General features: G+C 41.1%; 1 protein-coding gene and 1 long non-coding RNA gene across 2 annotated transcripts in view; both read left to right on the forward strand.

The window, feature by feature from the left end:
• The window catches only part of LOC120615129 (glutamate receptor ionotropic, NMDA 2D-like), a 23,508-nt gene extending 989 nt beyond the window's left edge, over nucleotides 1–22,519 (forward strand). Inside the window, exons 3-6 of the mRNA XM_039878298.1 lie at nucleotides 1,476–1,603; nucleotides 17,385–17,483; nucleotides 17,582–17,709; nucleotides 22,335–22,519. Coding sequence (XP_039734232.1) covers nucleotides 1,476–1,603; nucleotides 17,385–17,483; nucleotides 17,582–17,642 — 288 coding nt within the window. The 3' untranslated portion in view covers nucleotides 17,643–17,709; nucleotides 22,335–22,519. The remainder of the gene's footprint in view (nucleotides 1–1,475; nucleotides 1,604–17,384; nucleotides 17,484–17,581; nucleotides 17,710–22,334) is intronic.
• On the forward strand, nucleotides 1,864–8,106 carry LOC120614914 (uncharacterized). The gene is made up of 2 exons (XR_005656129.1): nucleotides 1,864–1,941; nucleotides 7,019–8,106. It is a non-coding gene; the product is annotated as an uncharacterized LOC120614914 (long non-coding RNA).
• Nucleotides 22,520–23,608: the final 1,089 nt, after the last annotated feature.

Consider the following 23,608-nt stretch of genomic DNA (forward strand, 5'->3'; position numbering starts at 1 on the left):
ACATTGGTCTCTTTATTATTATTATTATTAATTTTCCCTGCCCTTGAATTGAACTTTTTGAGATTAAGAACTACCCCCTCTGGTTCATTTTCGTCACCCAGCGCTCACTGCAGTGCCGAGGGCTCACCAGACACTTGAAATTTGCTTAACCTTTTTCCCTAAGAGAGTAGGGTGTTGTTCAGTAGTAAAAAGAGTAGTGGATTGGAAATGGGAAAAACTGGCTTTAGGCCGGTCCCTCGCCACCTCCTGACTAGCACAGTGCCTCTTCAAGAGTCCCCGCCTTAGCACAGGTTCTGCTTGCTCTTCCGGAAGATTTTAAGAGTGTAGTGGTACGTAAGAGGATACTGCCTGGACCCAAGCTCCTTGTGATGTGAGTCATCTCACTCTGCTCTTCAAAGTAGGGATTGTAATATCCCTGGACTTCACACGTTCTTGCGAGGACTAAACGAGATACTTCCTACGAAGGCTGCTGAACTAGATAAATGCTATCAGTTAACTCGTCCTTGCCTCTCTCCACACCTAAAAATGAAGATGACAATAAATCATAGGTTTACAGAGAGAACCAAGAGCTAGTGGGCGTGAAAGGGCTTTAGAAACTGAATTCCTATCCAGGTGTGAGCTCTTAACAATCTAGATAGCAAAAGAAAACACATGAAGCAAGCAGAAAATAACCTCACAAAATGTTTTTCGAATGCAAAATAATCAGGTGGTGCAACTGAATAACTGTTGACAAGGCTCAGAAAAGGACATGCTAATCAAGGAAAACATCCTGGAAGATGCTGACTTCTATTCAGGTTTTAAGTGGAGTGAACTAAATATAGTTTATGGTTTCAGTCTAATCATTGATTTATCAAAGTGAGTCAAACCCACGTAGACCATTCTGCTGAGACTATCAAAAAATATTTTGGTTTTCCAGAACTAAAGGGGATGTTAATCTTGTTGCTTTAAAATCTGATTTGGATGCTTAGGAGGATCTATGGGTTGTTGTGTTTACCCAGCATGTAAAAAGGTGGATAGCTACTCTTATTTTCTTGTTACCACACAAACCTCTGTCCTTAATATTTGGTCTTTCCAGGGTGAACAACGCTAAGCAAAATTATGAAGTACACATGTGGCAGTCTGACCCTGTCTGACCATTCCTGCTCAAACAAGTTAGTTCCTGATCGTTCCCCAGCCCCCCAGGACTCTCCAGCTTGGCAACCAAATCAATGTTCTCCATATGTTCTCCTTCCTTATATGGAATATTTGTAGCTGTGTAGGCATGCAGAAGTATGAGACTATATAAAACTACCCACCATGTTACAGTATGGGCTCGGCCTTTGGATGAGAACACACTGAGCTGGTGCCGGCATCAATAAATGCTGCTTCCTGCTTATAACCTCAGTGTCCCGTCTCTCTGTTCAAGAATCCTGCAACATTTTGGGGGGCTTGTCTAAGATCTGGAGATGGCAGTTTTTCACCTCCCTTGTCTTCAGGGTCTGGCCCCTGGAACGTTGGGAGAAGTGGACTTCACCTGGCATGCCAGCAGACCAGGGTGGTGGCTCTGGGAGCACAACAGAACTCAGACGCAGGAACCAGCCCAGGAGCACCACCCAACTGAGTGGTAAGGACCCGGGTCCCAGGAATAGCTTGTCCGTTAGAGGACAGTAGGAGAGTCTGATCAACTCCCGAGGTCACCCGATTACATTTGTTGGAGGAAACAGTGACCTCTCAGGTACATAGGGTGGAGGGTGGAATATGTTTGGTGTGTGTGTGCGTGTGATTGAGACGTGGCCTTCTTATCTCAGGTCTGTGGTGAACTTCATACAGCTTAGGGTGGTGTCACTGAATCTCTGTGAGGAGTCTACTCCAGTGATCTGAGTCGGGGGTTTATACTGACCCACCAGTTGCTAAGAGGTGCCTAAAAAATTCCTGTGAGGGGAGCAGCCAGAGATGAGCAAAGTGAGTCTCTGAGTGCATGTGCGACATCGACCACGGGTGGAAGGACAGGTGGGACAACAGAGTAAACAGACACTTTTAGGTTGTATGTTTAAGAATCTCAAAAGGGTTATTTCGGAGACTGTGGAGTCAAACTCACCCCACAGAAACTTCGCACCTTTTGTGAGATCAACTGGCCTTCCTTTAGTGTTGGGTGGTCAGCAGAGGGATCTCTCAATATAGCAGTCATTACAGAGGTCTCTCTAGTCATTACCAGTCAACTTGGCCACCCAGACAAATTCCCTTATATTGATTCTTGGGAGGTGTTAGTTCATACCTGACCCCCTTGATTGAGAGTCTGCCAAGAGAACTATAGGGTCCTCCTAGCCTGGGCCTTGGCACCTTCCTGAAGTCAGTTGAAGGGGAAGAAGCCTGTGTTGCCAACAGACCCAGAAGATGTCCCACCGCCTTACCCATTTATCCGCCCCTCCTGAAGGTCCCCGAACAGCCAACTTCTTCCGAGCCGTCCATCCCAGCCCCTTCGACTTCTCTTGGGACCCTATCCATGCCATCCTCCATTGACTTGCCACCACCTCCTGTCTTGACCCCTACGGTTCTGCCGGACTCCGGCCCAAGGTGTCTCCAGTCAGGGGGGAAGCGCTTCGGTTGCTCTCACAGGAAACCCCAGGTCCCATCTATTATAATCAGGACAGTCAAATTCAGGGAGGCCAGCACACCTTCATCTATCAACCATTCACCACTACCAATCTCCTGAACTGGAAGAATCATACTCTCCTTCACTGAGAAGCCTCAGGTCATAATTGACCTCCAATTGATTATCCAGATTCACAAACCCACTTGGGCCAATTGCTGACAACTCCTCCTGACCCTTTTTAACACTGAAGAGCACTGGTACATTACCCAGGCCGCCTTGAAATGTCTAGAGGAACATGCTCCAGAATGAACCTTGAATGTGCAAACATACGCCAGAATCAGTTTTCTGAGGAGGACTCCCAGTGGGACCCCAATGATGACAGGGAACTTCAGATGTTAGAATGATACCAGGAGGCTCTCCTAGGTGGTCTTAAGAAAGGCCATGAATATGAGCAAGACTTCAGAAGTCCAAGGACCAGAAGAGAGTCCAAGCCATTTCTATGAGAGGCTTTGTGAGGCTTTCCGTCTCTACACCCCCTTTGACCCAGAAGCAACTGAGAATCAGAGGATGGTCAATGCGGCTTTTGTTGGGCAGGCCCAAGGAGACATTTGGTGCAAACTGCAAAACCCGGAAGGCTTCGCTGGCATGAATATCAGCCAACTCCTTGAAGTCACAACCATGGCCTTCATCAGTTGCGACCAAGAACCCCACTGAGAGGCTGACTGAAAGATGAAGAAGAAAGTTGACCTACTTAGAGCTGCTCTGGTAGAGTGGTCGGTTCAGGCTCCCTAGAAAAAGTGCCCCACAAGGTTGAGGAAAAAAACCAGTGAGGAGGTCAACCAGGGAGACCCCCCACCATGAAAACAAGACTGGGACAAGACCAATGTACATACTACCAACAGCGAGGCTACTGGAAAAATGAGTGTCCCCAATGACCAGGTGGGCTATCAGTGGCTCCTGGTCCCCGAAGACACAGCCAAGTGATTCAAGGGTGCTGCTATCAGCTGACTCGCCCATCACCAGGTTATCCTAGGGACAACTTTGTTGGCCTTGCCACCCTGGAAGAATTTGGAGATGACTAAGCCAGACTGGGCTTTATTCTGCTGGGCCCCCAGGAGCCTATGGTCCAAATGACAGTTGGGGGCCGACCAACTGACTTTATAGTTGACGTTGGAGCTGAACACTCCATTTTAACTTGGCTTGTGGTCCCCCTTTCTTAAAGACAAGCTACCATTATGGGAGCCACCAGGGGTTGAGCCTGTTGCCCCTTTCTGCAGCCTTGTTGGTGCAACCTAGGAGGACGAGAAGTCATCCACGAATTCCTATATCTGCCTGACTGCTCTGTGGCACTGATGGGATGAGACCTTTTAGGAAAACTACAGGCTCAGATTACCTTTGACTCATGTGGCCAAGCAGATCTTTGCTTGGGAGGGCCAGAAGCAAAGATTATGTCGATCATGGTTCCCCAAGGAGAAGAGTGGTGCCTCTGTAGTCTCATAGGAGGGTCCCAACAGGAACCTGAGCTCCCTTCAAGGTGCCCAGAGTGTGGGCTGAAGACAGCACTCCAGGACTGGCCCAACACATTCCTCCAGTGGTGGTGGAGTTAAAACCTGGAGCTGAGCCAGCCCGCCAGAAACAGTGTTTCTTCCCCCATAAGGCACAAGTGGGGATCCAGAAACATTTAGAGAGACTTCTGAAGTATGGAATTCTGCGTCCCTGCCAATCATCCTGGAATATGCCTCTCCTGCCAGTTCAGAAGCCAGGGACCAGTGAATACCGGTAGGGCCAAGATTTACGAGCAGTCGACCTGCACCCTGTCATCGCCAATTCATAATACTCTCTTAGGCCTCATCCTCACTGAGGCAACCTGTTTCACCTGTCTGGACCTCAAGGATGCTTTCTTGTGCATCTCCCTGGCTTCTCAGAGTCAGCCAATCTTTGTCTTCCAATGGGAAAGCCCTGAAAGCGGAGACAGGGCCAGCTGACATGGACACGTCTGCCTCAGGGGTTCAAGAACTCCCGACCATCTTTGGGACAGCTCTAGCCTTGGACTTAAAGGCTTTTCCAGCAGACCAGCACAGCTATACATTACTCCAGTATGTAGATGACCTCCTCTTAGCAAGAAAAACCTGTGGGGAATGCATGGAAGGAACACATCTACTCCTCAATCTCCTCTGGGAAGCGGGTTACAAGGTCTCTAAAAGGAAAGTTCAAATCTGCCAAGAAAGAGTTAAGTACCTCAGCTTCCACCTGTCATAGGGACAATGTCAACTTGGCCTGGAAAGGAAACAAACAGTCTGCTCGATTCCCATCCCTACCACCTGGCGACAAGTCCGCGAATTCCTCGGAGCAGCTGGTTTCTGCAGAATCTGACTACCTAATTTCTCCATTCTGGCCAAACCCCTCTATGAAGCCACAAAGCAGGGAGAATGGGAGCCTCTGCTCTGGGAACCTACACAACAGAAGGCCTTTGATGAAATCAAATGGGTGCTCATTAACGCGCCCGGACTAGGACTCCCAGTCTTAACCAAATCTTTCTTGCTGTACGTACATGAGTGCACGGATGTCGCAGTAGGGGTCGTAACCCAACTGCTAGGATCTTAGTACCGTCTTGTGTCTTATCTCTTCAGACAGCTTGATTCTGTCACCCAGGGCTGGCCACCTTATCTGTGAGCACTCGCAGCAGCCACTTCCCTTGTGTCAGAAGCAGACAAGTTGACTCTAGGACAAGCGGTAACAATCCGGGTCCCCCATTCTGTCCTGGCCTTATTAAAATATAAAGGACGCTATTAGCTCACCAACGCCTGGATGGCCAAATACCAAGGAATGCTGTGTGAGAACTCCAAATCTGGGCACCTTACTGCCAGTGGGACCTGAACAACCAGATCATGACTGTATCGAAGTCATAGACGAGGTTTTTTCTAGCCGCCAGACTTAACTGACCAACCCCTCAAAAGCCCTAATGTGGAATACCACACTGATGGCAGCAGCTTCGTCACAGGAAATAAGCGTCTCGCCGGGTACGAAGTAATAACCTTGCATTCTACTATTGAGACAAAGTCTTTGCCTCAAGGAACCTCAGCACAGAAGGCAAGAGTTCATCGCTTTGACCTACGCCCTTCAGCTGGCAGCAGGAGTGTGTGCAAACATATACACTGACTCTACTAATGCCTTCACCTCCCTCCATGCAAATGGAGCCCTATACAAAGAGATGGGTCTAATCAATTCAGGGGGGAAAGACATAAAATATAGAAAGGAAATTCTAGAACTCTTAGATGCTTTGTGGGCCCCCAAGAAGCTAGCAGTCATGCTCTGCAGAGGACACCAAAAGGGGGACGCCATAATGGCCTGGGGCAACTGCAAGGCAGACCACGTTGCCAAACTGGCAGCGGCCAAGGAGATGGCCAGCCCTACGACTCTTAACTGCTCCCATTTCCCAGTCCCTTAGCCAAATGGGACCCCAAGTACTCGCCTCAAGAAAAAGCCTGGTTTAAGACTGAGAGGGGAGCCTCCTCCCTGGTGGATGGTGGCAGTTCAAGGACAGGCAAATTGCAGTCCCTGGGACCCTAGCCCCAGCTTTTGTCATGCAGTTTTACCAAAGGTTGCTCTGCCCTAGAAACCACTCTGGGCCAGTACTTCTACATCCCCCGGCTCTCCAGCATCTTCCAAGCAGTGTGTGAATGATGCAAAGTCTGTACCCGCAACAACCCCAGGCAAGGGCCATATGCCCCACCAGGAGTCCAAAGTGTCAGTGGCACCCACTTTGAAGAACTCAAAGTAGACTTCACTGAAATGCCTCGATCATGAGCCTCAAGTATCTCTTGCTCTTTGTGTGCTCACATTCCAGTTGGGTAGTATTATCTCACCCGGACTGAGAAGGCCCGAGAAGTAGCCAGACTGTTCGTCTGAGAAATTGTTCCACGATTTGGCCTACCAATTACCATTGTCTCAGATAACAGGCCAGCCTTTGTAGCAGAAATAATGCAGCTACTAGCCAAAAATTTAAATATTAAATGGAAATTGCATACCGCCTATCAACTACAGAGTTTGGGACAGGTGGAACGCATGGACAGGACCCTTAAGACTCAGTTGGGAAAACTATGTCAGGAGTTATTAGCACTATTAAGAATCAAGTCGGCCCCAACCAAGAAGACTGCGTTCTCCCCCATGAGATCCTTTATGGGTGGCCACCACCACTCATAAAAGGACTACGAGGAGACCTCAAGGAAATCAGTGAATTGACTCTGAAACAACAGCTTCAGGCCCTAGGGACCACCTTCCAGACTCTCAACCAATGGCTTAGGGAAAGACTCCCTGTCAGTTTAACCATTGAACTTCATCCCTTTAAGCCAGGAGACTCTATCTGGGTAAAAGAGTGGAACATTCAACCCCTAAAACTCCTGTGGAGAGGCCCCTTTACTGTCATTTTGTCTACCCCCACTGCAGTTAAGGTTGCCGAAATAACGCCCAGGATACATCGCAGCAGACTTAAACCCGCAGCTGCAGAGTGGGAATGTGTTCCAGACTCCTCCAAGCCTCTTAAGGCAACCCTCCAGAAGAAAACACTGACTGCACCGACAAACCAAGGGTAAGACATTGGCCCTGCTTTGGTCACACCAGAAGCTGACCAATCTACACATGGCAGAAGCCTGAGGACATCTCATTAGGATGGCACCCCTAAAGACTCTTTTCTTTCTCCTCCTACTCTGCCACATGTGTGGCACCAGTCACCCAACTTCTTCCCCTTGTACTCATTGCATGCAGAAGTATAGGTTAGGGTCCAACATTGCTACAGGCTTCACTTCCATAACCGGCCTACCTGAAGGGTGTGCTCTAAACGCCACGCTCTGCACTCATTGGGGATTCCAATATTGGATGGGTTACATAAAGATTAAATCTGAGAGTGGCCAATCCTGCCAAGAGCCTGAAAAATTAGGGGAAACTTGGGCATGTTGGCAATGGACCTCAAGTGGGAGAAAGATCCATAACCATGCAGAGGGTCCAGCAGTCGGAGAAATTGTCCGGTGGCTACATAGTCCAACCACACCTAAGCCTACACCATCTCCAAGGCCCCAAAGCCCACAAATGTATGATCGACTAAAGGCCACCTTAGGCTAAAACTTAGACCTCCTTTATAGAGACTATAGTAGAAAGGAAAACTACAACAAAAGTCCTCATGCTATGGAAGTACCAGCCCCTAAACCAAGAACTAGAAGAAAGAGATGATGCTCTCTAACCCAGTCCTGGGTCCAAGCATCAAAGTGGGGAATGTGGCGATCTGATCCTGCCTGACCATTTCTTGCTCGAACAAATTAGTTCCTGATCACTGCCCCCCACCCCACCCCCGCCATGACTCTCTGGTTTGGCAACCAATCAATGTTCTCTTTCCTTATATGGACTATCTGTAGCTGTGTAGGCATGCGGAAGTACGAGACTGTATAAAACTACCTGCCATGTTACAGTCGGGGCTCAGCCTTTGGATGAGAATCCACTGAGCCGGTGCCGGCATCAATAAAGGCTGCTTCCTGCTTATAGCCTTGGTGTTCCGTCTCTCTCTTCAAGAATCCCACAACACACAATTACTTCTTCCCCTTGCACTTCTTTCTCACTGCAAGAGAATCTAATCATTTATTAAGTGTAAATGACAGATAAAACTGTGGCCACTCCTGGAAGATTTTGCATTTTTATAGTTCTTAAAGCCATAATCCACAATAGCGGTTGAAACCATCTCATAAAACAACAAAGATGTAGGGGAGCTTTTGGAGGAGATTGTGAGGTCACCAGAACCTTCAGAAACTACAGGTATAGGTAATCATGTATTTTGTGTAAGTCTGACACTGGTCATTTCTAATTGTCTCAATTTTTCTTACCTATCAAAAGTGAAAATAAATAATATCCTGATGGAATGGCTTCTGCAGAGGAATGCTATCTTTATTTGGGGTACTTTGGTACAGCAGAAGGAGCCTCAAGGAAGTCAGGCCCTATTCATTTTATAGATTGAATCTGCTCAGCTCTCAATTCCCAGTTGGAAATCCCAATCTTAGAATATTAAAATTAAATTTTAATATTTTATCATAATAATATTAATAATATAATATTTTGATATCAAAATATTTAAACAATATTTTAATATTAATATTATTAAATATTTTAATAATAATGTTATAATATTTTGTAATGTGATAATATATTATTATTTAATATAAATTTTTAAAATTTTAATAATAAAAACTTTCTGGATGTTATTTTTGAAAAATTATATCATATCTTAATGAGTCCTTAGTGCCTTCAGGCAATAACTTTCTTTTAATAGGACAAATTCTTAATACAACCTATATGAATTATTCAGTCGCTTAAATGGCTGATGCATTTTGATTATTGAAAAACTAGAGAAATTAGATGGGGTAGTTCAAAAACTAAGGGCCAGAAAGAAGCAAGCTGGAAACCAGAAACATGAAAGCAAGAAATAAATTATAGGCTGATAGTACATTGAGTACATTGAAATTGAAAGGGAAGACAACCCAACTTAACCGTCACATGAATCTGCCTCCTGGCATGTGCACAATAACATTTTCATTTTTGAGTTGTCATCCACTCTTCTCAGTGTTTCTGTGTGAACTCATTTAAATGACAAATCACTTGGTGTAAGATCCATACGTTTTCCTATGTTTCGCCTTGTTTTTATGAATGTATTGCATTATTCTGGCATTATGAAATGAGCTAGACAGTTAACTGCTTTATATAGATTACCACCCAAAACAAATTATTTTGCTTTTCTATCCTCACTTTCTTATTCTTTAACTTTCCTGACATAATTACCTGGACTATTCTTGGTTTTCCTTTCTCTGCCCCAATATCCTTTTAAATCTTTTCTATGATATAATAATAATAATATTTATTTGATACAAATTGTTAGTATGAAAAAGCTAATTTCTCCTAACAATCCAAGTACTATTTCCACATATTCATATGAGGAAACTGAGTCATAGAGAAGTTAATTTACCTAAGGGCCCACAGCTAGTGAAGAGCAGACCCAGGAATCAAAGAACTTTTTTGTGACTCTAGGGCCTAAGTTTTCCCTGATACCTAGTCGTCGGCCTGGTGCTATCAGCTAGTTATTGGTGTTCCTAGGAGTTGGCCTGGCACAGCTAGACTTTGTTGTCCCCCATTGAACATAAACAGTTTCAGAGAACATCAGAAAAGGTCACTCCATGACCATGATAGATCAGAACAAAAATAAGACTACCCATAATCGTGTTCGAACAGAAAAGCATGAACCTTATACAAGCCTCCAAATGGAATACACAACTGAAAATATCAAACCAATATGAGTGGCTGTTACTTCTTTACCAGTTAGAGCTTTAGCCTCATTCTAGTCTTCCCTTTTTCTACATACCCAGTCATAGAATTACCCGTGCTTCCTGATAGCATCTAATTTAGAGCAAAGTACCCCAAATCACCTAACACAAACCTGAATCTTAATGTAAGTTCTTTCTAACTCTCTCTTACTGAGATGTCTCATGGTTCCCCATAGTGTGTGTTCTCCCTGGCTGCAATGAGTATAAGCTCAACTCGTTCAACCACAACTACTGTCGTCTTTGTTTTCCTGGAGTTTATTGACTTTGGGACTCTGCCAAGGTAACTTTTTCCTAAAGAAGTAAAACTTTTGGGTCAGGTATTTCATACCTGGTATGTCTTTGGGGTCAACCAGTTGCACTTTCATATCTTTTGTAAAGTCATTAATTCGCATATTCCTAGTTGGGCACTCCACATCACCAGACTTCCCTAGCATGTCTTCCTCTGGCTCATCCATAGTGAATTGTAAAGAACAAACTCCATCTGACTTATCCCTGATTCATTCACCCTGAGTTCAAATTCCTCTTTGGCATTTGTCAGTTTCATTTCCAGCTCTGAATTCTCTCTGTCTCCTAACTTGGACTTGGGACAGTCTGTAATTGTTGAAGATTCTCTCTTATTCCTTCTGTCATTTGCTCTTCTTTTCTTGCAGCCATTAAAGGTCTGACTGACTCATCTCTCCCTATGACTTAGAATTTTCTCTAGCCCAATGTAATCTGCATTTTTCGCATTCCCTTCTTTAACTCCTCCCTGTTTAGAAGAGACAGTGTAGGCTAAAGTGTGTACACTGAAGGTGATGTTCTCTTCCCAATAGTTCTAAAAAGGAGGTACTTCAATTAGGAAAGGTAAAGAACCAATTTTAATAAAATTCATCATTGAGTTGAAATAGCATGGGTGCTTTAATAGACTACTGCTATGTTGTGATCATAGGATGCATTTTATAGTAGGAAATTGGTTTATTGAAAGGGATTATTTTGTTGTAAGAAATAGAAACCCTTTTTGAGCTGGAGTCAAAAAGGAGGTGGAATTGAGAAGATGGTTGTATAACACCTCATGCAAGACAAGGGCACTAAGTGCAACCAGACCTCGTAAAGATCTATAACCATGAACTGGTAGACTCTGTGATCAAGGAAGCTGCCCTCTGCTTTTCTCACTCTCACCCCTAGCTTCTCTTTTGAGAATTCGCTCATTCCCACTTTCATTATCTTTCCATATCCCTTACCAGATCAGCTTCAAACCAGCTTTCCTACTAGAATCATTCCCAAGTCTATGTGATGGGGGAAAAAAACCTAAGTACTCCAGTTTGAATCTGATTTCTACCCTCTAGAGTCATGAGAATTTAACAAAAAAATTGAGCATTTGTTATACACCAGCCATATATCTAGCACTAGAAGATAGATAACATATATCTTATCCTTGAGGAGTTTACACTGTTGATAAGGGCAAGATATATGCACATTAAGCATTTGTAAATCATTCAGTAATACAAATAAATGCCCCAATAAGTGGTCAGAAAAAGAGGACTGCATAAATGTAGAAAAGATAGATAAGGATGTGGGTTGCAAAGAGCTTCTGGGACAGAGAGCGGGGAGGAAGTTATCCTTTAATAAATATTAAGTGCCTGCTTTTATAAGGACTTGAGCTGGATACTTAAACATAGGCAGAGTGGAATGATTACTGTTGTCCACCCACATCTAGTATAGGTGTTAGACCCATGCAGGGGATAAGCAATAAACCTAAAGTACTTCACCTCGGGCAAAGCACCCAAAATGGTAGCAGAGCTCAACTGGCATATGTATTTTCAATGACAAAGAGTTAAATGGAGATTGGCAAAGATGGGCAAGCTGAAGCTTTAAAAAAATTCAGAGTGGAGAGCAGCCCAAAGTTGAACCATAGGGTCTTTATTGTCACCTATAGTAATCGAGTATGTGTACCATGAGATGGGAGACTTACTGAGTTAGGGTTTCCTATGTGACCCTAGAACACAATATGGTTTGCCTGGGATTTGTGTGAACTACACTCCTGTGTGTGGGAACAATTGCCCACCTATGGTTAGGCATATGCTATATGCATTCTGAGGGGTATAGTTCCTCTTTTATAGGTGAAGAAAAAGCCTGAGAGCATCTTGAATCATGTCCTCTGTAATCAGTGTAAATAGATTTCTCCTAAGTGAAACACTGATATCTAACAATCTGCTAAGACAAATGAGTTCTAAGAGGGGAAAATCTGCTTTAGGACATCTTTTGAAATCTGTCCTTTGTACTCACATTGAATGTGAGGGAAATAGCCACAAATCCTTCACCAGTGTGGCGGAACTAACATTAATCTCTCCCTAGATCTAAAACTGCCACACTAAAATTTATCAGTGACTGCTTGACCTACTTCCCTTCATTGCTTCGAGGGCCCATCCTTACATGGAGTCTAATTTATTTGCCAAGAGATTAATTAGCTTTTCAGAGCCTCTGTGCTAGTTAATAGTCCCAAAATAGACCACTAGTCCCAATGCCCATTGCTTCTTCGGAGGACAGATTATAGGAATGACAAAATTTGAGCAAGATATATTTGTTAGTGCCCTTATGCTTATGAAAGTTATGACCTACAACCTTCTTGGTCTTTGGCGGGTTGCCTTAACTATGTCTCTCTCGCATTCCCTCAAATTCCTGGAGACTTGAGTAGATTAAATGTAAGTTTCAAGGTGATGTGACTAGGCAGTATGATGTGAATCAAAGTCCAGATGCTGTAATCAGACTTGGGCTTTAATCATGATTCTATTACTTTGGTCAGTTTATTTGTCTGGGCTTCTTTTCCCTGATCTCTAAAATGTGAGCCAGTAATAGTTCTCATCTCCTAAAATTGTGGTGTTGATCAAGTAACATAATGTATTAAACTGCTCACCCACAGAGTAGCTACTCACTACATGGTAACTGTTTGTATTGTGATAGACAATTAAAGACACATCTTCTCCCTTCAAGCTGTTGATGCCTGGAAATAAATCGGATCTGCTGGGGCTCTCGGCTTCATACTTCATGGGGGCTGAGGAACATGGATGTCTTTCATCTAATTGTTGATCAATGTAACAGAATCTAAAATTTGCACACTAGGCCAAATGTGTAAAACATATAGCACTCTGTTATCTATAACTTGCCTTGATGCTCCCATTCCCTTTGATGGCAGGGGGGAAAATCACAAATTTACCATTTATTAAGGATAATTCAGTCTCCAGTATAAAGAGTCTTTTTAGAGTCATCTTAGCCTCTTTAGGGATAAGTGCTTATAGTCTTTCAGGGTAGTCTTCCCTTTTCCCTTCCCAAGAAGCTGTTGTACATGATTTCATGGCAATATACAAGAGTTGGCTGCTCTATGAATGGGTTATTGGGCTCTCTACTAGCTCTTCACTGATGTTTCAGGCTCTACATGAATCTTGTTTTTTACTGCCTTCTTATCTTGACTTCTAAACATTGAGTTCCGGGGCACAGGCTTCAGAAATCTTAATTGAAAGTGACTTCCTAGATTGAGGGAGTCATTTCTTATAAGGACATTTCTTAGAAGGACAAAAATATGACCTCATTTTACCTTAATTACCTCTTTAAAGGCCCAAATACAGTCACATTCTGAGGTACTGGGAGTTAGGACCTCAACATAAGAATTTGGGGGGCAAGGAAAATGATTCGGCACATAACAACTTGCAAAAAGCACTATAAGTGAAAATATAAATGGCAAATGGAAAATTTTTTGCAACTGATATCACAGGGTTACTGTCTTTAATCTATAAAGAATTTCTAAAAATAGAAAATATAAAGCCCAAGAATCACAAAAGACAATCGAGTAAATAATTTAAGAAAAAGAAACACAGAGACATTGGAAAATGTCTCACCCTGGCTCATAATAAAATCTTATTTTCTACCTGTCAGCTTGGTAAAAATCCAAGAGTTTGACAAATAAACTATGTTACTAAACTCTGTTTAACTGGCACTTTCATACATTGCTTATAGGAATGCAAAAATGGCACAAACCTCATGGAGAGGAATTTAGCAATATCTAGCAAAGTTATGTATGCATATATCCTTTGACCCAGAAATCCAACTTCTAGGAATTTATCCCAATATCGACTGGCAAATATTTGAAAAAAATGTATGCACAAGGTTATACATTACAGCACTATTTGTAATAGAAAAAGACTAGAAACAGTCCAAACATTCACCAGTAAGAGACTGTTTAAATGAACTTTGGTAAGTCCACACAATAGAATCACAGGCACTTGTGCAAAGGAACCAGGAAGATCTTGGTATACTACCATGGAGAAATTTCTAAAATATACCATTAAGTGAGAAAAGCAAGGCAGAGAAAAGTATTCATTTTACTTTGTGACTAAGATAGGAATAAGATCAAACATTTACCAAAGAATGCTAGAGTCCTGTCAAAAGGACTCAGGAGCTAGATTGAATAGGCTTCCACCAACCAAAGATGGGACAATGTGAGCATCAATAAAAATGACAACTACAGTGGAGTGAAACACATCAAATATCATTAAATCCATGAGTTTATGGTGTTATACGAACCAAAAAACTCATAGTCCTTTTTGGAGGTTGCTAGAGAGCCAATTAATCTCTCTGAAAATTAAGTAAATAAAGGGAAAGAATCAAGTTTTTGACCTGCCTTTATTACATAAACTATAACTTAGGGCACCCAAATAGTTGGTGAAAGAAAGCTTATCTTTATAGATGTATCCTAGCTAATAAAAAAAGTTTTGAAAAAATTAGAATATCACCATTCTATAAGCCATTAATAAAACAATGGATCTACCAGCAATGATTATCAGTAACCACTAACATTGCAGAAAAACACAAGCAAGCATTAAATGCCTCCTGTTGGAAGTATACACCTCTACCTAGGAAGGAGGGTTTTTGCCACGTAAACTGGAATCTGAGAGATTTTTAAGAAGAAGGACAGAGAAACATGTTAAACAATAGCACATGGATGGAATTGACAAATCCAGACTGAGAAGTTCTACAGAAAAAATGACCCACTTCATCCACAAATAAATTGCAAGGGTAAAAAGAAACCGAGGGGGAAACAGATTAAATGAGACTTAAGAGTCATATCAACCAAATGAAGTTGTAGACCTTGTTTGAGTCTCATTTTAAACAATCCACTTGTTTAAAAAAATTGTAAGACACTAAGAGAAATTTGAACACTGGCTGGGTATTTAATAAAACTGAGGAATTATTTTTTAGTTGTGATAGCGATTTGTGGCTATGTTTAAAAAAGAGTCCTTAATCATGTCACAATATGTACATGTATCAAATCATCACACTGTTCACCTTAAACTTATACAATGTTATGTGATAATTATCTTAACAAAGCTGGAAAAAAACCCTTATAATTTAATACCTACTGTAATTATTAATTAAATTATATAATATCTAGGATTTGCCTAAAAGTAATCTGTGACTTGGGGGAGTGAATGTGGGTATAGCTGATGCAAGATTGGCCATGGTGGATGAGCATTAAAGATGGGTGAAGTGTACATGAGGGGATTTGGTTTTCTATTCTCCACTTTTGTGTACATTTGAAATTTTTTATAACCAAATTTTTTTAAAGAAGAACTCTAAGCCAACTTCAAATGATTCTCACTAGCAAAGATAGGATATCAAAGGTAGCTGAGAAAGATAGGTAAAAGAGATTATAACTATATATTTATTTAACCCAACTCCAAATAAAAATATCAACCTTTTTATAAAATATAGGCAAGTTAAATCTGATATTAACGTGAAAAAATAAACAAACAAAGGTTGCCAAGGAAACTCTAAAAAGAAAACAATGAGAGGAAACTGGTCCTCTATCAAATATGAAACATGCCATGAAATATCAATAATTAAAACAGTGTGCACTAATGGACAACAGACCAATGGAAAATAATGGAAAGTCCAGAAGAAGGTCCAAATATATATTGAAATTTTCTGTATGATGAAGTTGGCATCTCCATCAGGTGGAATAAAAATGCTTTTTTTAAATAAATAGTGTTGTGACAATTTAAAAAAATATAGTTTTCTTTTAAGGGGGAAATAGATCCTTCATAAAGGTAGTAAAAGAAAACATGGGTAAATTTTTTTATAGCCTCGGATTTGGAAAGGTCTTTCTAACTATGATTCAAAATTCAGAAGCCATTAAAAGATTGATAAATTTGGCTATACAAATATCTAAAACCTCTACAAGTAAAAGAAATAATAATCAAGGACAAATAGTAAGCTGGGAAAAATATTTGCAACCTATATTATAGACAGAAGGGGTTAATCACTCTCCTAATCAACTTACCATGTAAGGAGCTGCTAGAAATTAAGAATGAAATGAAACCATACAATAGAAAATTATGAGTGAAGTATAAGTATTCCAAAAGAAAGAGATAAAGGAAGGAAGACAGATGCCTGTTAAATGTGAAAAGATGTTGACCTTCACTCTTCATTCATACTGAGAGAAATGCAAATGTAAATTGTACTGAGGTACTTTCTCCTCTGTCAGATAAGCAAAGATCCAGTTGTTCAACAGCACTCTTGGAGAGGCTTGTGAGACTATTTACTGTTTTGCTCTGATGGAATTCCAATTGATAAACTATTCCAGAGGATAATTTGGCAATATCTAACATGATGACGAGCACATTTATCCTTTGACTCAGCAATCCTACTTTTGGGAATTTAACCTAAAGATTCACTTGCAAATGGACGAAATGATGAAATGATGAATGTATGCATTCATCATTAATGAATGTTATTCATTAGAGTTTTATTTTAATAGGGAACTGATTTAACAAACTATGGTACGTCCACACGAATACTATGCACTCGTTTAAACAAACAAAAAAATGGGCAAATTCTATAAATTCATTTGGAAAGATCTCCAAGATATTGTTGGGGTCTTTGATTGTTTTGTTTTATTAGATTTAACGTTGACTTTAGACTTACACAGTTTGTCAATTATGTGGAATTTAAACTTTTTTTAGAGTTCTTGACTGTTCTAGCACAATACATCACATCTGCTGCTTCAAGGTGAATTGCATAAAGAAAGAAGGAAAAAATTAGAAAACTGCTGAATTATAGTTAAGATAAAAAGCAAGAAAAGCAACTAGCCAGAAATCAAAAAGCCCTCACAAGTTGATGTGAGGTGATAGCACCACCTGTTCACTGGATTTTTTATGTCATCCATATAGTTGGGCTTCTTTTTGTTTCATTGTTAACAGCCGTACTGCTAGATGATATTCACAGAAGCATAAACTTAGTAAGATTTTCTGCATTTTTATCTAAGAGGTAAAACTGGATATTGCCCATCACTGACTCAGAATTAGATCTTTCTTACTCATTCAATATAAGTCCATAGATACTCTTTTCCACTTCTCAACCAAGATTCAGATTCTTTGCTTGTTAACAAATTGGTTGATTTATGTAAACATCTTTCTTGTAAGGGTTCTGGCTTTTGACACAAGACAGTCCTCTGGCTGTTATTTTTGTCGTGGAGTGAGCTTTGAAGGCCTGCTTCAAGTCAGAACTGCTTCCATCTACTGGTAAGTGTGGTCATTGTTGATTTCTACATGTAACTTTTGCTTGCTGTTGTTCCATGTCCATTTCCTTGCTCTTGGACAATGTTTCTCAAATTCAACAGTCTTGGGGAATGTGGAAGGTGCCCGGACTGTGAGGACCACCATTGCCATTACTCCATTTGAAAACATACAAGTCATCTCTCATCACCATGACAAGACTGGCCATATGAACCACTGCCAGTCTCCTAAGGTATGTACTCAACCGTTTCCAAGTCTTGCTTCCCCAGAGACTCCCTATTTGAAGGGACTTGAGTTCCAGCATCTACCACAGGACTAAAAATTCACAGCTTCTTAGTGATTCCAGGATATACTATTAAGTGAAAAGCAAAATTCAGAAGGGTGAATATAACATGCTAGCTTTTGCAAAATAAAAGAGTTGAAAATAAGAATATACACTTATTTGCATGATGAAATGCTAGAAGGATATACAAGAAACAAGTGATGGGGTGTAAATGGGATAGACAGGAGCAAAGGTGGAACAAGACCTCACTATGTACCATTTTATATAATTTTAATTTTTGAACAATGTAAATGAATTATCCATTCAAAAAATTGAAATTAAAGTGCAACATATTCATTATATTGAATCTGTATTGCAGTTAAAAGAATGAACTAGAGTTATATGTGAACAAGGAGATCTCAAAAGCAATGTGGAGTGAAAAAAGCAACTTGCAGAAATATACAAATGAGGGTATTTATGTAAACATTTTAAACATATCCAGAACAATCTATATATTTCTATAGATGCATATATATGTAGGAAATGTATAAATTCGCACACTCAAAAGTCATACTAAGTTATTGATGTAGCTATCCCTGGAAAGGAAGGGAAGAAGTTAGATTTGGAGAAGTAAACAAAGAGAAAGTATTAATACATGTTAATTATTTTACAAAATATTACTGAAGCAATTGTCTAGGGATATGCTGAATGTTTTTGAGCAAGATAATACATTATTTGAACGGTCCTAGGGAAGACTGATTTTATAGCCCACTATAGGATAGATTGATTGAGGATAAACCGAATGACCAATAGGAGGCTAATATCAGTAACAGATGAGAAATAAGGAAGGATTGCTTGATTATGAAAGCAATGAAGGTGAGAAGAAGAGAGAAACTAAGGTGGGCATAACTATGGCCTCCAAAGCAGTTCACATCCTAATCCCCAGAAACCGTGAATATGTTACATGACAAGGAGTTGTTTGCAATGGAATTAAGGCACTAATCATCTGATCTTAAATTCAGTGGGTGAGCCTAGTGTAATCACAAGGATACTAAAATTAGGAAGAGGGAGGCAGAAGAGACTCAACAGACCATCACTGGCTTTTAGATGGAAGGGAGCCAAGAGCCAAGGAATGCAACAGCCTCTAGGAGCTAGAAAAGGTCAGAAAACAACTTCTCCCCTAGGGCCTTCAGAAGGAATGCGGCCCTGCTGACACCTTGATTTTAGCTCAGACTAGTTTTAGTCTTCTGACCTCTAGAACTGTAGGATAATATATTTGTGCTGTTTAGGCAACTAAGCTTGTGGAAATTTGTTATTTCAATACGTGACAAAGGCATTTTGTCATTTTATAGTCAGAAGTAATGATTCTAAATGTCCAGGAGGAAAATAAAATGTGAGTCTGAGTTTGGGGAAAGAAACTGGAAAGAGATAGCTGAAGCTCTGGATGTTTATGAGATGCTAAAGAAACAGGTATAGAAACAGATAAGGTGAAGACAGACCACAGGGAACACCTACATTTTGGGGGCCAAGAGGAGAAAGATCCATCAATGTACAAAGAGATGGAGTGGTGAGAGGGGTGTCAGGTAATCAGAACCATATGCCCCATCAGAAGCCAAGGAAAGAAAGTTTTAAGAGTGTGGAAGAAGGACACAGATGACAGTTTTAAATGCTACAAGAATACCAAAAATGACACCGTTGTCAGCTCGCTTTGCACACTGGTAACTTAACCCACCCCTCCCCCCAGACCCAGGCTCTACCCAACGCCACTTAAGTCAGAATCTCTGGGGCTAAGGGCCAAAGCTCAGGTGATTTTAACATGCAGTTAGGACTGAGAACCAGTTGTCTAATGGGTAAATAGGCCTCTTCCTGTCTCCCAGGTACTGACAGCACTAGGACCTCAGCTGAAAACTATAGACTCTCTAGTTCTTTCCCAAGAGAGAAACCAACAATTGAGGCTGGGCACGCACCCACCAGCGGTGGACATGGAAATGCAGTGTTTGTGGGGAGAAACTTTCCTTTAACTGAAGCCAAGAGAGAGGAGGTCCCACAGGGGTATGTGTAGTAAGAGAATATCATCTTATTCCCCCTGTTTGATCTGCTTAGGGAAGTGCTTGCCACTCTGTCCCTGTGCCCAGCCGAGCAGTGGTAAGAGGATGCAGAGGGCAGATTCTCCCTCCGTGAAGCCAAGAATTGCTTGGAAAGTTGGTTATAGAGGTGTTTGGGGAGAAGAGATTCATGAATTGACCATGTCTTTCTAAGCATCACCTCCTTGAGGAAGCTTTCTATCATCTCCTAGTGTAGACTAGTCCCTTGTCACCTGTTCTCCTGGAACTGTTTTTTTGTTTTTGGTTTTGTTTTGTAGTATTTATCTCATTGTGATTATTTGTCCATTTCTTCACAAGGGTGATGATCGTGTCATCTTTTGTTTTCGTTTTTTAATCTCACCCATTGTATCTTTACCTGGCCCAAAGTATGCATGTGCTAAATTTAATTGGATAAATTAATGAATTTCAAAAGAAAAGGTCTTTCATTTTGACAAAAAATTATATATAAAAGTACAAATATGTGAACAGTATAAGCATTAAAAACTGGAGATAGGCACAGAATGTTAATATTGATTTCATTTTAGTCATAGAATTTCAAGTTATTTTTATTTTGTTTGTAATTTATAAAATTTCTACAAAGATTTTAAGTACTTTTCTAATCAGAAGCAAGGAAGCCAACGATGTAGAATACGCCTGTGGGCGCACACGTCAATGTTAACGTTTTGGCCCTGGGCTCAGAGGCCCTGGGCTTGAGTTTTGCTTCTTCCACTTACCATCGGTGTCACCTGGGGAAGTTATTTCCTCATTGACTATCAGTTTCCTCACATGTGAAGTGGGGATAATCGGAGAACCATAGCATAAGATGACTGTGAGGATTTAAGTGGCGGAATACACGTAGCACCTGGTACTGAATGACTGTTTAGACTATTATTACTTACACTATTATTACACCTCTTTCCCTTGGCACTGTAATGAGTTTGCACTGTAAATTATGTATATAAATTCATTAGGTTGTAGTTAATATTTAAATGTTAAACTTCAGCTTTGGTTAAAATTTAAAATAATATCATGAATCGCCAATAGGTGGCAGCATATCATGGTTCCGTCACAACGTTTGGCTGGCCGTGGTGTCCTTGCTTGACAATTTCTTAAATCTGTTTTCGAAGGAAGAGACTTTAGAGTTTATCTAATTTGACTCCTTCGATTTACGTATGTGGAAACCTGGAGATAAAGTAAAAAAGAGAACAACCTACTCATTTGCCAGGAAAGAGCAGGGTGGGGGAAGAGGCAGGGAGAACAGTCTCTGTATACTTTACACTTAATTTGGGTTATTTCCTCACTATTCCTTTTAGCTGGTCAAGTAAATTTAGAATACATGGCAGAAAACAGTTTCCAGTTCTGAAATGGAAATATCGATTTGGGGAGTAAAGAATATATTTCTTTGTCATACAAAGTAAATGGTCGATGAACCTCAAAATATGGAAGTTCCTCTATCTCACCTCCTTTTTTAGTATTTTCTAGTTGAGAGAGGTATTGCCCTTTGTTATATCACTGGATCCTTTCAATCAGGGATAATGTTGTTATTTCTATTTTACAAACTAGGAAACGAAGGCTCAGAGAAGAAAATGCTCCCATAAGCAGGAAACATGAATTCAAATCCAGATCATTTGTTCATTCCTTCATTCGTTCATTGAAAACAAGCATTTATTCAGTTCCCGGCATGCACCAGTATGCTAGCTGCTGGAGATGCATAGTATAATGGGGAATACACTTCCAAAAGATTTTAGCGTCTGTCATAGGGTTACAGTGTCTGTACTACATGACACCAAATTCCTGCCTCTCTGCACCACACACACATCTGCATAGTGACCTGCACACAAAGTAGGTACCCAACAAATATCTATTACATCAAGCAGCCCGAGCATATCCCCAAAGGCCCTTGAGGCCACTGAATTGCAATGAGGGTTTTTACTGTTAGTCAAATACCACAGGCTCAGAACTATTTTCTTAAATATCTAAGGATGTGTTTATATATTTATACCCTCTCCTGCTCCAGAAAGCATTTAGGGGCTGCAGGATGTACACATGTTCATTGAAATCTTTTGTGTTTCGAATAATAGCCCCCAGACCTCTTTCAAAACGCCTAGGAAAGCTGGATCCACGCGGCCCCAGTTGGACTGCTAGATGGCAGTAGCAGCACATGCTGTTTTTAGGCTTCGGTCAATCTCACATTCAGAGGGGAAGGGGCCTTCGGGAGTAGTCGGTTCATTCCTTCCCACTTTACAGATAGGAAAGCTGAGGCCCCCAAAGGGAAAGACATAGGCCCAGGCTAGGTAGCTTAGTTAGCCAAACAATGGACTGAATTGTACACAGGTTGCTGACTTTTATGATTTAATATTTGCAGGAAAATTTCCTTATAGATTCACTGAAAAATTATTTTAAACATTTGCTATAAAAAAAAAGTTTTTTCTTTTTAAAGCAGTGGTACAAAAGAATGGTAATGATGTTAAAAGTAAATCTACCTCCTGCCCTGACCCTTTACTCCCCCAGGTGTCCTCCCCAGAAGCTCCACTGCTACCATGTTCTTCAGTGACTGTCCGGGGATATAGTTCATTAAACACACACACACAGCTGTGCTGCATTTATAATATCCAAAGTTGTCTGTGAGTGAGTGTGTGATCAGATGGATATAATGTGTGCATGGAGTATAAAATAATATGAACAAAAGTGAGAAATCTGTGGACCTCAGGAAAATGTCTCCTTTACCCTCCCAACCTCTCCTGAAAAAAAAAAAAAGTCCATGAAGTGGTTTCCAAATTCTGGAGTGGCTTTATTTTTACCACTTCTCTGTTGATTTAACAGATTAAAACTCTACCAGCGGCACCTATAGTGTCAATCTTGGTAAATCCTGCCTTCTGAAGCTCTCCCTGCTGTAATTAAATTACTGTAAATACAATTAGAAGGCCCCTCTAGGTGGTCTGTGTGACACCAGCCCCCAAGGAATTGTCTTAAGATATTTGAACCAAAAGTAAAGAGCAAAGTGGCGGAATCCCCTTAATCTTTGGGGGCCCAATCCTTTGAGGATTTGTGGCCATGAAATAACAGGCAGTCGGTTTTAGTGCAAGCGGCACTTTCAGGAGATATTTTTCTCAATTGTCACTGGCCTTCAGGGTCAGTGCGGGGGCTCTGGCCTCTGTTGCCAGCTTCCTGCCCCCTCCCCATGCCCTCCCCCAGCCTCCAGTAGTGATTTGCGAATTCTGCTTTCCATCTGGAAGAGGAGAGTCTGGGTAGTTAGTACTTTGCATCCAGCACCTTTTGCATAGTGTTGGGAGCTGTTGCTATGTGGTCCACGTGTGTTGCTCAACAAGCTTAAACTTTGCATAGCCCGTGCTAAACTAATTTGCGTCAATTTGTCTACATCATGCCAACAATCGTTCTGAGAGTCTTGAATAGAACATACAAGGCTGCTGATAAAGGCCCTCGGAGCAGATGCCGCCAGCCATTCTGCGGGGCCTCGCTGTCGCTAGTTCTTCACCATGGTTTCTTCATATCCTAGTGACAATGTTAGTTTTTCTGCCCTGGGGTTAAAACTTTTTTTTTCTTAAACAATGGACAGCCCTATACAACTGGCCCTCCAACTGACTTTTTTTTTTTTTTTAAAGACATGGCTGTGGCTGAATTCTAGCCACCACCACCAAGTTTCAGAGAAAACAAGTAGAATTAAGTTTTTTTAGACTTTGTGCCACTATGATGAAGTACTTTTCTACTTATCTGTCATTGTGTTGGACTAAAATTTTAACCTAAAAACTGATCTATTTTTATGA

The sequence above is a fragment of the Pteropus medius genome, unplaced genomic scaffold (genome assembly GCF_902729225.1).
Source record: "Pteropus medius unplaced genomic scaffold, Ma_sr-lr_union100, whole genome shotgun sequence".
NCBI classification, from domain to species: domain Eukaryota; kingdom Metazoa; phylum Chordata; class Mammalia; order Chiroptera; family Pteropodidae; genus Pteropus; species Pteropus medius.